Source organism: Patagioenas fasciata, chromosome 4, assembly GCF_037038585.1.
Source record: "Patagioenas fasciata isolate bPatFas1 chromosome 4, bPatFas1.hap1, whole genome shotgun sequence".
In the NCBI taxonomy this organism is placed as follows: domain Eukaryota; kingdom Metazoa; phylum Chordata; class Aves; order Columbiformes; family Columbidae; genus Patagioenas; species Patagioenas fasciata.
The window spans coordinates 69,029,124-69,044,144 of record NC_092523.1 but is presented as its reverse complement, the minus strand read 5'-3'; the positions used below and the strand labels follow the sequence as shown (position 1 = coordinate 69,044,144).

At 36.9% G+C, this 15,021-nt stretch overlaps 1 protein-coding gene across 11 annotated transcripts in view; it reads left to right on the top strand.

The window, feature by feature from the left end:
• Nucleotides 1-15,021, top strand: part of BLTP1 (bridge-like lipid transfer protein family member 1) — a 125,616-nt gene that overhangs the window by 85,396 nt on the left and 25,199 nt on the right. For 9 of the 11 annotated variants that reach the window (XM_071808087.1, XM_071808082.1, XM_071808083.1 and 6 more), the window contains 13 exons: nucleotides 255-499; nucleotides 800-905; nucleotides 3,946-4,043; nucleotides 4,397-4,582; nucleotides 5,547-5,715; nucleotides 6,233-6,444; nucleotides 8,513-8,711; nucleotides 9,276-9,335; nucleotides 10,554-10,780; nucleotides 11,292-11,492; nucleotides 11,695-11,825; nucleotides 13,251-13,374; nucleotides 14,291-14,400. In XM_071808087.1, the coding sequence (XP_071664188.1) occupies nucleotides 255-499; nucleotides 800-905; nucleotides 3,946-4,043; nucleotides 4,397-4,582; nucleotides 5,547-5,715; nucleotides 6,233-6,444; nucleotides 8,513-8,711; nucleotides 9,276-9,335; nucleotides 10,554-10,780; nucleotides 11,292-11,492; nucleotides 11,695-11,825; nucleotides 13,251-13,374; nucleotides 14,291-14,400 (2,068 nt within the window). The remainder of the gene's footprint in view (nucleotides 1-254; nucleotides 500-799; nucleotides 906-3,945; nucleotides 4,044-4,396; nucleotides 4,583-5,546; nucleotides 5,716-6,232; nucleotides 6,445-8,512; nucleotides 8,712-9,275; nucleotides 9,336-10,553; nucleotides 10,781-11,291; nucleotides 11,493-11,694; nucleotides 11,826-13,250; nucleotides 13,375-14,290; nucleotides 14,401-15,021) is intronic. The other 2 variants (XM_071808089.1, XM_065836219.2) reach the window with 1 other exon arrangement.

Below are 15,021 nucleotides of genomic sequence, written 5' to 3'. Positions count from 1 at the left end.
TGAGAATGCTCTGTCTTACAGGGCCTCAGTACAGATGAGGTGGCTCGTAGGACTCACTGCTCCATCTAATTACAGTAAACTCTTCATTTTCTTTAAAAACTAAGAAAACCCAGAATAATGTGTGTGGATATTTATAGTTCTAGAAGTCTGCAGGCTTTAGTAACATTTTAAAGACACTTGTTCTTAGTTTTAAGGATAAATAAAAATCTCTCTTGCCACTTCATACCTTTTCTTTCCTCATCTTCCTTTTACAGGTGCCCAAACTAGGTTTAATTTTGAGCTTCCAAGTCACAGATTGCGCTTCACTTCAAAAGTCTCTGCCACTGATATGTCAACCATTCCTCCTTCAGCAAGTCTGAACCTTCCTCCTGTCACTATGTCAGGCAAATATATCATGGAAGAACATGATACGTACTCAGACCAAATATGGAGCATAGATGAACTACCTGCTAAGCAAGGCTATTACCTGCAGGGGAACTACTTACGTTGTGTGGCTGAAGTAGGTGTTGAAGACGGTAGTCATCTTTGATATCTTGTTATTTCCATTTTGTTACATTTCTGTGCATATTAATGTCATTTATTAATGTCACTTTTTCATATAATAGTGTTTATCCCTCAGTTTTCTGATAGACATTCACAGCAGAAAAATTGCAGACAAAACTATTTAATGGTTTTTTATGCCAATAACAGTATGATTTGACTTGAAAAGATATACCTAAAAAGTGAAAATACATTGTTTTGAAAGCATAGGTATAGTAATTATTTTAAAGTCTTATTTTAAAAATTTCTGTCTCTGCAGGTTGGTTCGTTTGAACATAATCTCACAACCGATCTTTTAAATCATTTAGTATTTGTGCAAAAAGTGTTCATGAAGGAAGTAAATGAAGTCATACAGAAGGTTTCAGGTAAGCAGAAACTCTTAAAACCAACTTTAAGAAAGATCTTTAAGCCTGGTTGGATGGCAGCATTGTACCGTTCTCTGGATCAGCTCTTCATTTCACAGACACCATTGCTTCACATCTAGCACTCCAGCAGCAGGGCTGCAGTTCCAAGTAATAACAGAGCTACACAAATTTCCAGAACCTCTTTCAGAGACGAGATGATTTATTGGGAAGTGGAATGGATTTGTTATTGTGGACACGAGTGTGTCTGTCTAAGACGTGACCTTGGCTGGTTATCTTGTGTATTCACTTGTTCACCTGTAAATTGCAGATCACTATACTGCATTTTGTAAACTAATGTCAGCAGATTCTTTCTAAGGGAACTAGTTGTGTACAGAGAAAATAGTGCCAATACTGGTATTTGTTAGTGTCTCCTGATTCCCAGCTCTTCAATCCTTTGCAGATAATGTATGAAAAAGGCATGTGACTGTTCATCAGATTGTTTTGTGTGTAACGCTGTATATTACAGAAATGACTAGTTTGTTTCTGTCATTTAGGCTGGTTTCTGTTCTCAGGATTTTTTCAGAAGAAAAATAGTGTTATAATTAAAAGCTCAATTAGAGAACAGTTGCAAAATCACTCAGTGCTGTCTCTTTTTTCAGTTTGCAATGGAAATTGCTTACTGAATTATGTGTTCATCTATTTGAGTAAAAACCCAAAGTTACAAACCATTTCTTTTCTTACATAAGAAGCTTGGTCCAACTGGATCACAGTTTGTCAGTGTTTAAAAACAGATCCACTCACTAGGTTGTACTGTTAGAGACTTTGTGTTCAAGAACCAAAAGCAAACCAAAAAGCTGATATATTGTGCCATGCAGTGATATTTAACTTCAGCAAACAATTCTGTTACCCCACAACCTGGAAAATAGTAAAATATTATACTGTTTTTTCTGATATCTGGCTACTTTGAGGGGAAATGTAAGGACTGGAAGTTTTGTTTGACAATTTAGTTATCACTTGGTAGTTTGTTGTTTGGGTTTTTTTTTAATACAGGAATTTAATTTATTATGGATATTGTATATGTATTCATGCATACAAATGCACAGAAACATAGATAAAAGAAATGTTCAGGCCTGGATGACATGCCCTGAAAGGAGTTAGGAGATGCAGTGAAGAAAATAGAAAATGTCAGAATCTCTGCCTGATGTTTGTTCCAGGCAAAATATGTTAGCATCAAGTAATAAGAGAACACTTAGGGGAAGCATAAACCTTCAACAGCTGTCATTATTCTATTAGAACAATTTTTATAGAGGAGCATAAAGTACTAAAACAGGAAATCTGTATTAGATTTCTTCTACAACATTTCCCAGTCTCTAGATTTTGGCATCTCCTCTTTTTTTTTTTTTTATGTGAGGGATTTATTACCATTGCTGGTTCTTTGCTTTTCTAGACTGTAAATTTCTATTGCAAGTAGCAGCCTGATGGTTTTTCAGATGTGATTACTGCCTTCCAGATTGCGGTAATTCAGTGGGAACGTGGTGAGGTGCAGCAATCCACAGGCCTGGGTGCTGAATGCAGAATGATGGGGGAAAGAACAGTTTTTGTCTTTCTGGCTTGTAGCAAAGGGATTTACATGTCCTGAAAATTCCAGTTACTGTAATAATTAGAAAAAAACATTTTAGTTTATGGTTTCTGTTGCACTAAAATATTGATTGCATGTTATCCTTATATAAAAACTGGCTAAGTACCAATTACTTAGGGCAAAGTTGCACAGATTAAAAGCTAGTTAATGAACAGAGCAGTTCATACTGATTCCATCGACAAGCTGAGGGCAATGTTGATTTAAAGACAGCTGGTGTCTGCTTTCAGACTCGGCACTTTTTGCACTGGTTCGAATCCAGCTTCTAATTTAGTTTCATTCAAGAAAATGATTCTCACTTAAGTAAAAGGGGAGATAGAGAAATTTGATTTTAAAGTAGTAATGCTTTTTTTTTTTTTTTTTAGCTGAGAAATGTTTTACAAACTTGCTGAAGTAATGTTATTGCACAAATAGCCTCTAATATGCATATGGAGAATATATGAAAGATTAGTTAGTCATCTTGCTCAGAACCTTTAGGTTACCATAGTAGATTTACATGATCCTAGTTAAGGCTCTTTGGGTGAGGAGGGGGAAACAAAACCAAACCACAGAAACGAACGGACAAAACCCCACAAACCAACAAACACCACCCCCACCCCCCCCATTAAACAAAACAACAAAAATAAGAGGAGATTATTAAGACTATTGTGAGAAGAAAAACACCCAAATTAAAAAAAAAGAACTGTGTTCTAGAAAACTTATGGGTGTGGTGGTTTGTTGTTTTGTTTGGGTTTTTTTTTTAAATCCATGATTTTAACTGCCTATTCTTACCACCAAATAGATTTAATTAAAAGAGACGGTATATATGGAGAGAATTACTGGCTTAGCCTTTTCCAGCAGCAAGCCCATCCTATAAACTAAGCTTGAATATAGATCATATCTCAAGGAGAATTTAAGACAGGGTTGCTCCGTCAGGTTAGGGCCTATGGGGATATGTAATTTAGGATGAAATGTGCCAGGATGAGGAAGTAAACACAAATATACAGTAACTGTAGAATACTTTTTTTCTCCTGTCATGGAAAAACAGTGATATAATTTCGATTCCTTTTTTCCTGCAATTTGCACTGTATTGGGTCAAGTTTGTTTTGTTGTTGTTTTTTTTTTTTTTTTTTTTTTTGTCAGATAATTACGAGATACATTGGTGCAGAAGACAAGTATCTTTTTGAAAATGAGGTGTTACTTCTTCAGGCTTTGCGCCCTCCTGTGGAAGGTTTCCAGGACAGGGGAACCTGACTCTGCCTTGGTTCTTAGTAGAGGGTTATTAACTATGTGTAACAAGCTGAAGCTGCACCTATGTCTTCCATCTTCGACCCATATTTGTGTTTATAAATCTTTAACACTGTCTAGAATGAGGCTTAATTCACTGACACTTTTTAAATGTGTATTTGTTTTAAAATGTTTTCTTTGTTTGTTTAATGTGTACAGGAGGGGAACAGCCAATACCTCTTTGGAATGAACATGATGGCACAACCGATGGAGAAAAACCAAAAATTCTTCTTTATTCATTGAGCCTGCAGTTTAAGGTGATAAGTTTATGATGGCAAAGCAGTGGTCCTAGATGGTGTTAATGGCTTTTGGGTTTTTACCACAAAGCTTACTGAGTCGGGAATACTCTGCGTGAAGAAAAAGACCCAACCTCAAGTTTGGTTCCTGTGATCTTTTAAAACAGCTTAGTGACATTGCATTGTGAAAAACAATAATGCCTTCTTTTTTTGCTACACAGTGAGAAGTTAGGTTTGGGTTTGGGTTTGTTTCCTTTGTGTGTTGGGGTTTTTGTTGTGTTTGGTGTGTGTTTGTTTTGGTTTGGTTGGTTTTGTTTTATCCCCTTTCTCTCTGAGCCAGATCCTAATAACTTTGTACCTTCCCTATTCATTAGGGGATTCAGGTGACAGCTACAACTCCCTCAATGCGAGCTGTGAGATTTGAAACTGGACTGATAGAACTTGAGCTCTCAAACAGACTGCAAACCAAAGCAATGCCTGGAAGTAGCAGCTACCTCAAACTGTTTGGGAAATGCCAGGTGGATTTAAATCTGGCACTAGGACAGATTGTTAAACATCAGGTTAGTGCTCAACATCTTTGCCTGGGGTGTTCTGACTTAATACATTGTGACTAAATATACATAACCAAGTCAAGAGACTGTATCACATAGGTTTTTTTTTCTGATCTGGCGGTGGAGCAGCTGGGGAGAATGTTGGGTTTTTGTTTGGGTTTTTTAAAAACCTTTTGGTTGTTTTGGTTTTTTTTCCAGTTTTATTCTTGTAAAAGTTTAAGCGTTCTGCAGCACACGCTTGTGGCAACTTCCTTCATGAATATGCGCTCGTATTTTGTTAAATAGCCACTCAAAATAAATGTTTGCACTTGAGTCCAGAAGGGACCGAAGATGATTTTTTCAGAAGAATTAGCAAATGTTCATAATGAAGGCCAGTGTACATGCATTAAACATGGAAGGACTCAAGTATGGGTGTTTTTTTAATGCTATTATTGTCTTAGAATTTATCCCTTTGCAACAGTAGTGGCCTTGCTACTGAGTAAAATTCAAAATTTTAATTGGCATTGCGATTATTTTAGGGTACATGAATGAACTAATAAATCAGACAAGATCCAAATGTGGCTAGACTTAGATTTTGACCTACTTTGTCTCAGTTTGACAGTCCTATCTCTTGGATTCTTAAACCTACTGCTACCTGGCATCACTAATTCTATGATATGAAAATATTTTGTGATGCCTAGAAACAAACAAATAAAAATCTTAATCTAGAAATGTACCGTCACAAGACAGCATCTTGATATGTAAATACTTACTTGAGTTCAAAAATTATTATAAATAAGGAAAATAACACTACAATTGGAATTTAATGTAAGGAAATGTATTATCCTTGAAGGAGCTTTGGTTAGAGGAGGAAAAAGGGAAAGGAGACCTCTTCTTGTAATTCTACATTTTGTCAAATGCAGTAACTTTGTTGGTTTTCTCTGTTCTAAACTCTTCCCTGCTGCAAACTTCCCATTTTTTGGAACATTTGAAGGTTTATGAAGAAGCTGGCTCAGACTTCCATCAAGTTGCCTATTTTAAGACAAGAATTGGATTAAGAAATGCTCTTCGAGAGGAAATCAGTGGCTCATCAGACAGAGAAGCTGTGCTCATCACTTTGAACAGACCAATTGTTTTTGCTCAGCCTGTGGCCTTTGATAGAGGTACTGAAGAGACAATTGCTACAAATCTGTTTTCATACTGAGGAAGCTATATATTTATATTTTTTTCAGTGAGGCTTGATTATTCAAGATGCAGTATATTTCACGTCAAATCAGAATGTTATCTAAAATAAGTTAGCTGAGAAATATACATCTACTTCATGCCAACAAGTTAATAATTCCTAATGTAAAAACCTCAATTCACTGAGGTGATTAGTTTTGAGGCAGTTTGGAGAAGTTGCTTTTGTTAAGTCTCTCTCAATGAAGAATGGTGAGAACAGCATTGTTTTCTGTATTTTAATGCGTTAACTTTGATGCTAAATGATTGGCTTTGTGCTGCTTCTCCTTTGCAGCATGAACCTCTTTACTACATCCTGAATATTTGTTTGTGTCCATTGTTGTACATGCACTGTCTTAAAGTAACGGAGAAACTGTAAAAATGAAAAAATTAGCTTGTGAATGTGAAGGGGTTTTTTGTATATATTGATTTCAATTAAGCATTTCTGTTTTCTTCAAAAAGCTGTGCTGTTTTGGCTGAACTACAAGGCTGCATATGACAACTGGAATGAACAAAGAATGGCTTTACATAAAGATATTCATATGGCTACAAAAGAAGTAGTAGATATGTTGCCTGGAATCCAACAAACCTCTGCACAGGCTTTTGGGACCCTCTTTCTTCAGCTGACTGTCAATGACTTAGGCATTTGCCTGCCCATCACAAACACACCTCAGGTAATCAAAATGTCTGAAGCAGCGTGACTGTTAGTCTGTTGAAATGTCCATTTGTATGTGGTACATGACCTTTATGTCCGTAAATGTAATTTTTCATCACACCAACACAAAAGTCGTGGGATGCTGATAACTACGCAAGTGACATTGCTTGTAATAGAAATGTTGTTCTCCTTGATAGAAGGACGAGGCTATGCAGGTTTCAGCTGGTGCACGTGTTTTGGGGAAACACAGTGGATTCTTGTTTACACCACGTGAGCTCAGCACTTTGGAAAGTCCTTGGAAATGTTTAAGATGGAACATATTTTCTTGCAAGTTTCCATCACAAATTCCAGTTAATCCTGTATTTTTCATACAAGTATAGACAGAAAAACTCGGAAAACTCTGGGCTTTAACGTATGTTCCTTTTTTAATTTATTTAATCAAAACAAGAAATGAGGGTATGAATAACTTTGAGAAACATATAGAGATACATGTATTTTTTCAAAAAATACTTCTATTTAGGGACTCAGAATGGGTTGAAGAGATTTAAAGTGCAGTCATGAGCAATAAGTATATCACTGTAGTACAGGGTAAGTCTAATCAGTTACACAGAATGACGTGTTCTTTAATGTGCACTTAACTAGTTTCTGCATTAATGTAATGCCCTCATGGTGCAGTGTGTTAATGCAACTGGTTCTGTAAGAAAACATGTATTGTGTCTCTGGAATCCCTTCCACTTGAGTTTAACGTTGAATGGCTCAGTAGTGCATTCGCAGGTTAATGCTTTGTGGCCGTGCAGCTCCAGTTCCACTGACTGTGCAGTATCCTGAGCTTCTTGACATCCAGTGCAGCACGATCCAATGCGTTCCTCGATGTGACATTTAGCTGAACGTATTTATAGTTTCTTCATATAGAGAGGGAGGCAGCAGAATCAGTGGACCTAGATTTCTTGAAAATCTCCGTGCTTATCATCAGCTAAGAAACAATTCTGTGCAGACCTGTATTCCTCCTGTTCTTCCATTCTTAGAAATGACTGCTATTATGCCTGTTGCTTCATATATAAGGTGATGATATGATCTGCGCCTCCTTAAGCATAAAATTGAAAATACTACATTTTCAGTGAGCAGAGTTTAAACACACATGAAGCAGTAGAGCATTTTTAGAATAGATAATGTTAGATGGCTTTGAAAGAAAACCTGGGATCCAGAGACTCTTAGTATGTCGAACTGTGAGTTTTCTTAATGGAGAATAATTCCAGAACAGGAATGGATCATTTTAGTGGTATAGAAGGAAATAGGCGTAATACATAGAAATGTAAAGGAGTAATGAGGCAAAACCTACAAGTCATAACAGCATAACATTTTGATTGTGAGTCTTCTACCTGGCAGCTATGGACAAACCAGATTTAGTTTTGTGCTCTTACATGTAACAAATTACAGTAACTTATGAAAAATGCCTTCTGGCTTATGAAGTCTTAAGCTGTTTATAGAATAGCACATTTACAGTACTTCCACTGGTTCAGAAGAAGTCTAGCTTTATAACAGGCAGTATGTGGGCATTTTTGCAGATAAAACAGCAAACCTTCATATGCAAAGGGCTGGAAAAAAATCAGGCAGTTATTCTATGTGTTTAAGACTCTGCGTAATTGTAGATATCAAGATAAGCACACGAAAAAAATCACATAGAATTTAAAGCCACTTTTTGTCATTTACTATCAACTCATGTACAGCCCTCCTTGGAAAAAAGAATCGATCCTGGGCTTGTGTTCTGTGGTCACAGGGTCATATGGTTTATAGCGCTTGATCATCTAGTCCTTGATCAAACATGGATTTTCTTCCCTTTGCCAGATGAGCTTGAATCTAATATATTTACAATGTAGGTGTTGCATTTGCTAGAAGACAACAATACAAGAGAATGTATGGACAGATGCGATTGTTTTGAAACTTTCTGCAAAGAAGGAAAAATACAAGAAAATACGAGACGGGGATTAGTTTACTAGTAGGGAAAGATATACAGCATTTAAGGCATGTGCAATATCACTTGGGCATTGCAATGACTAGTAAGTTCTCTCTGTGATTTTATTTTCCAGTCTAACCACACTGCAGATCTTGACACTGGCTCTGCTTTAGTCCTGACTATTGAAAGCACATTAATCACTGCCTGCTCCTCAGAGTCCTTAGTTAGCAAAGGTCATTTTAAAAACTTCTGTATCCGCTTTGCTGATGGTTTTGAGACAAGTTGGGATGACTGGAAACCAGAAATAAGAGGAGATCTAGTCATGAATGCATGTAAGTGGGTGTGATTTCATACTGGACAACAGTATTTCAGATACAAAAGCATTTTTACCTTTTCCTATGACTTTTAAAATGGCAGAAGTTTGCCCAGGAAGCTAAAGCAAACACCTTGGCCTTTTGAAAGCAAAATAATACTGATTTAAAAGGTTGTATGCTTTTGTTGCTTTCCTTTATTAATATTATTGTTGCTATATGTCCCATTGTAAGCATTTATGCTCTGAGAGATGTTGAAAGAGTTGGATGCATTTCTTTCAGATAATTTTTAATAGTTTAATATAAATTATTTTCATTTATATATATCTATGTCTTTCATTATGGTGAAGATTCTAGAATTTATATGGAATTTTAAGTTGATATAAACTTGGATGTTACCAAGTAAATTCACTTTACTAAATAAGAAAAGTCATTCAGTGGGAATGAAAACTAAACCTCCTATCAAACACAACTCATGCTGTAATTGTGGAGGGCAAGAGACTGACATGGAATGTGGAAGGGCTGGTATAAAGTAACTTGGACTCTCTGCCTAATCAGTGTATGTGCTTCATATGCTTCATATAGGTGTTGTGCCAGACGGTACATATGAAGTATGTTCTAGGACAACAGGACAGGCTGCAGCAGGTAATGCACTTCTTAAGTAAATCAGTTCCTATATAAAGAAAGTGATCATAAAAGATGAAAATTAAATCCTTTAATAGCTGTGTTGTAACTTAATTTGGAGTTTGTTTTTTGTTTGTTTGTTTTGTTTAGTATCTTGTTTTTCTGCTAAAACTCTTCAATGTTTTTATCTTCACTATCTTTTCAAGCTATTCCAATTTTTGAGTCACATCAGCAACACTGGTTTTAGATGTTTAGGTGCAGGAAAACACACAGTGTAGATATGTTTGTTCCTTGGTTGGAGAATAGCCCTTTGTAACAGCAATGGTGTCCTAGTGCTTCCAATCCTCGAGGTTACTAAATCTTCCAGTCTTTCTAATGCTGAGACTGCATCTTGAGCTCCTGTTCCTCCCTCTCCACTCCCAGAGACGGCTTCTGTTCTTCCCCAAATTGCTCTTTTCCCAGTCTCTCCTGCTGAGTTGTTTGGAAATTCTCCTCAAAAATACCTGGCACTCTCTGTCTTGATCATCATACGTGCTGTTTGCTTCTTCTCATCTCTTTGCCCAAATGTTGCATCTGCGATGTCTCCTGTCCTTATAGCTTTGCTTGTTGTCACCCACTTGCTTTTTTGTGCTGGGGAGGCATAAAAATGAAGCACATGCTGCAACCATTAAAACTCTACCTCAGATGGAATTTTGAATGGAGAAAAACAGGATGAATCAATTCAAAAGGAAAAACAATAACTTGTGGTGTTCTGCTTAAAGTATATTCTGTATTTTGATGCTGAAAGGTAGCAATCCTTAGAAGAATCCTAAGATATGATATTCAGCAGGCACATACACATATAGTATTTTCCAGCTTCATTACTGAAGACTTGAAACTGTAAATAAGTCAGCATTTTTACATGCAGATGGGCATCCTTTAGGTTTCTTACTGTTAGCAATCCTGTTCTTGAATAGTGTACTTGGCTGCAATTGTACGAACTGAAGTGGGAGATGCTCTCTTCAGCTTGGCTGAAGGAAATGTATTTTCATTAGGTTTGTCTGTGTACATCACTTGTTGAAGAAATACTACATAGCTGTGAAGGACTCCAGCAATCATTTCAGTTGTGGAATATGTTTTCTTCAAGACAGTTCCTTGTAATGGATAAGCATCGTCTTGGCTAATAACACAAAATTCACTATGGGGAATTTTTTTTAGAAGAGGAAAAACTGTTCAATCCTTTTTTTCTTTAAAATACAGAAAGTAGTAGTGCTGGAACCTGGACGCTGAATGTGTTGTGGAAGATGTGTGGGATTGATGTCCACATGGATCCAAACATTGGGAAAAGGCTGAATGCTTTAGGCAACACCCTCACCACGTTGACAGGCGAAGAAGATATTGATGATATTGCTGACCTCAACTCTGTAAACATAGCTGACCTTTCAGATGAAGATGAAGTTGACACTATGTCTCCCACTATACATGCGGTATGTGAAACAATCAAAATAAGTGCTACTGATTGGAAAAGGCGTGATGAAGTTTTCAGTCAAATGGAGAGATCATAGCCTTGAGTTGAGTCCAGCATGCTACTCTTTATAGCTCATTTAACTGATGTTGCAAATACAAAACATTTGTGTGTTAGTTTTCTAACTCCCTATTTCAAAGGCACAAAATCACAGACCATATTTTTACTGGTGTTACTTGGAAATACTGATCTGGATTTGAAAACATGGAGACACAATACCTAACTTCAGGAATGTGAATTGGAAAAGCTGTGGCTGTAGATAGGTTTTCTTAACAGGAGAGTAAGTTACTAACATGAACGAATTAGAAAACAATCTTTTTTGGTAATTCTATCCAATATGCTGCTGACTTTGCTTTTTAATTTTGCATAGAAATGTTTTAACAGATGTTCTTTAATGGCTCTCTCAAACGTCTCTTGCCTGCCAACGGTGAATACGTTATCCCAGAACACTAACATTCCTGTTTGTTGTTTAGAAATCAGGTGGAGGTTCATTATGTGGAGATGCGCGCAAGCTAACGTTTGGGCAGCGGATTGTAAATCACCTGCTGGGCTTGAGCCCCCCAAACCATCGATACTCTGTTCCTGTAGAATATCTATTGGGGTCAGCGAAGTGTGATTCTCTTCAGTCTAGCAGATCACATGTGAAAGCAGGCAGATCCTGCTCGTGGGGACATGTATGTAGTAGTTGCAGTGTGTCTAACTGAATGATGGGGTGTGGATCACCAGAAAAAATCCAATCAGGTGCCTTTTGAGATTAAACTGATTCTTTTGCATGCACTAGTCCAGATTCTAAGGTGTCAAATTCACTTTCCCTGTTGTTAAATCATACTAATGTCCAATTTTTGAGGGCATTAATTCAATGTTTATTTTAAATAGGAGATTGTTGATCACCGACGGCAGGGAGCTTCCAGTATCCAAACTGGAGAACAGCGAGGAAGAAAATTTGTGAAACGTTTAGTCGATATTAGAGAACTCAATGAGCAAGCTAAAGTTATTGATGACTTAAAGTAAGTTGGACTTTGCTTTCACTCACACAAACTTTGGGAATAACAACCTGCAGCTGACTTGTTTTCTATTCTTACCACATATCGCGTGGCATTTTGATGGTCAAGTGGCAATTGTTTTTTTTTAATTAAAAAAACAAAAAATAGTCCTTTTGGATTCCCTAAGAAAAAAATTATATATGCAAGTTCTCTCTCAGATTTCTCAAGTTCTTCCCCAAGTGTCAAATTAGTCTGTATTCCTTCTGCTTCTGCATTAAGATGGCTGATTGTAATAAATTTCCTATTGATCCAAAATTGTAGTTTCATCTTATTATCATCATGATTACTTTAACAAAATGTATTACTTTGTAACTGTAATAAGCTTAGACTCATTCACTGATAGAAGAAGAATATTTAAATATAATATTTTTGATCTTGTAAGTGATATTTTAAAATTAAATCTCACATGCTGTACTTGAGAGAACTCTGAAGAATTATTTCAAATTTCATCAATTTCATCTAAACTACTACTGTGATTTTTATTTAAAAATTTCTGCAGTTGTGGTTTTTTGGGTTTGCTTTCCTTCTTATTCCCTGAGACACGGATCTGTCTGGAATGGGAGTACAGAGCTTGGTAATTACATGTTAAAGAGTGAAGAGCAGATGCATTTTACTGCTTCTACTTGGCATAAAATTGCTGTCAGCATTCAGAGGGCAATTGTATGTGAACTTTGAATTTTAGGTTATATATTTTCTCTAATACAAGCTTAAGAATTAAAATTATATTTTGTGCCTGCCTTTTCTCAGTATATGAATGCTTCAGTAACCTGTGATTCTTTCAAAATAGCAGTTACTTTACAGAATTTTCTCGGTTGTTTGGCAGCGTGTGTTATCTGCAGAAAGTGATCTGGTACAGAAGGCTGTCACTGCTGTAACAGGGCTTTGGACTCTTAGAGCAGAAAGATTTTTTTCTTCATTCTTCTGGAGATTTACCCGTTATGTTTGTAATTAATTAAACAACCATCATGTGATTGAAGGTGTATAGAAGGTCCTTAATCTAGTTGTTACATCTAGGGCTTTTTGGAACAAGAGAGTTGCTTCATAGCCATTCTTATTGTCCACCTTAGCATCACGTTAGCACTGTTCTTTGGGGCGTCTCCTTGCACGCTCGTTGGTTCCACATCCTCTGTCTGCTCTGCTAGGTCACACAGAAACCCTAAAATCAGAGTGTCCTCTTAAGGACAAAATATTATACATGACAAAAAGTTGTATCATGAAACAAGAGGAAATCTTGTGCGACTGTGTTTGGCACTAGTCATAAGTAACTACTGAAGGAGAAGAGGATAATTGCCAGGGAAAGCACAACATCATCGCAACACAGATTTTGAAGTGGTGAAAATAATGTCATCTATTTGTAAGATAACTCAACTATGATTTTTATCTCGCCAGAAAATTAGGTGCAAGTGAGGGAACTATAAATCAAGAAATTCAGCGCTATCAGCAACTGGAGTCGGTGGCTGTGAATGATATCCGCCGGGACGTTCGTAAAAAGCTACGTAGATCCAGTATGAGGGTGAGCAGTATTAAGTTAGTTTAAAAATATGATAGCACTTGCATTATATATTTCTTTCCTGCAGGTTGATTAAAGCAAATAAAATGTTAGTAATGGAAAAGGAAGGTTAAGAATATCCAACAGATCAATAATACCTTTACCTGTAGGAGGAGGCAGGAAAATGTTTTCTCCCTTGTAATAATGGTGATAGGAAAATTAAAATTCCGCAAATGCTATAATGTAAATGGGTTTATTTGCACGCTCGCAAGAAATAGTCAGAAGATGTGTATTTGAAGATGTGTTGTTTATTCCGTGCTCTTAGCAGATTTTAAAATGATCCCTTACAGGACTGATGAATGCAGGTGCAGAGGCAAGCTTGTTAACTGCCCGGGCAAATGATAGATACCTATTGTGTTCTACCTGGCATGTGTGCTTTCTGTATGTGTGTTCTATTTATGGATAAACAGTATAGCTGCAGAGTTAGGTAATGTAAAAATAAAAACAAGCTACTAAGGATGGACACTGGAAGAAGAAACTGGACAAAACCCAAGCGCTCTCGCTGGTAATCCACAAACATTTGTGGCTTTTGTCCCAGACCCCGATGAACCTGGCAAAACATTATTTTCAGTGTGTCCTAGTGCATAAGCTCCAAGTATGATGTTTCATTAATAAGAAGAAAAGATGTTTCAAATAGTAACCTATTTGCAGCTCTTTTGTTCTCATTTTAGCTCATGTTCTTCTGTTACTGTAGTGGTAGCTGGGAAGGATGCCTGTCAAAGTGGTCAGGTTATTAGCTCTGAGTATACTTTTCTCCTGGCAACAGGACTTTGCCAGTTCCAGCAGGTGTGAAAAGTGCACAAGTATCCAGTGACAAATAGTATTTTAACTTGCCAGAGTTCTTCTGTGTTCTCAGTGTTGCACTTCAATATCATTTCAGGCTGCCTCCTTGAAAGACAAATGGGGCCTCAGCTACAAACCCAGCTATAGCCGATCCAAGACTATTTCAGCATCAGGAAGGCCACCTCTGAAGAGAATGGACAGGACAAGGTAAGCTGCAGGGGGATTTGAGGTCTATGACAGCATCAACAACAGTGTACATAACAGAGGAAACATTGAAGTTGGGCTGTTCTTTTTGTACAGGCAGCAGCTATATGGTGGCACCAGGTAGGAGGAGATCATTTTGCAAGACAGGCACGTTCTAAAACATAACTTTTCATCTTTTTTTGAAACTTCTTTTTTGACAAATTTAGTAGTATGTCAAGTGAAGAGAAGTTTCCACTTCGACAGCAACTCAGGGCTTTTTATAGCATCCTGCTTTCAAGACAAACTGAAGAAACATACGTAGGGAAAAATGGCATAGTGTAATCATTTTGATTTCTCCACTTGATTTGCAATCATCTACCTTAACAAAGGGCTCTTGTAATGAAAAGGGAGATTTTTTTTTTGGTGAATGATAATTTTCTTTTATTATCTTCACCTGTATTTGTGTGTATTGGTTTGCTTTCATCATCTAATGGCTGCTGGGCAAACTGTACGTTGTACAATGATGCCTCCTAGTAAAGTATTTGCTTTGGTTATACAATATATGTGTTTGAGTCTATTGCTCCTGTAGATCCAGTTGAAGTGTTTGAAGCTTGGAACTAAAGCTTGGAACTTGAAGCTTGGAAC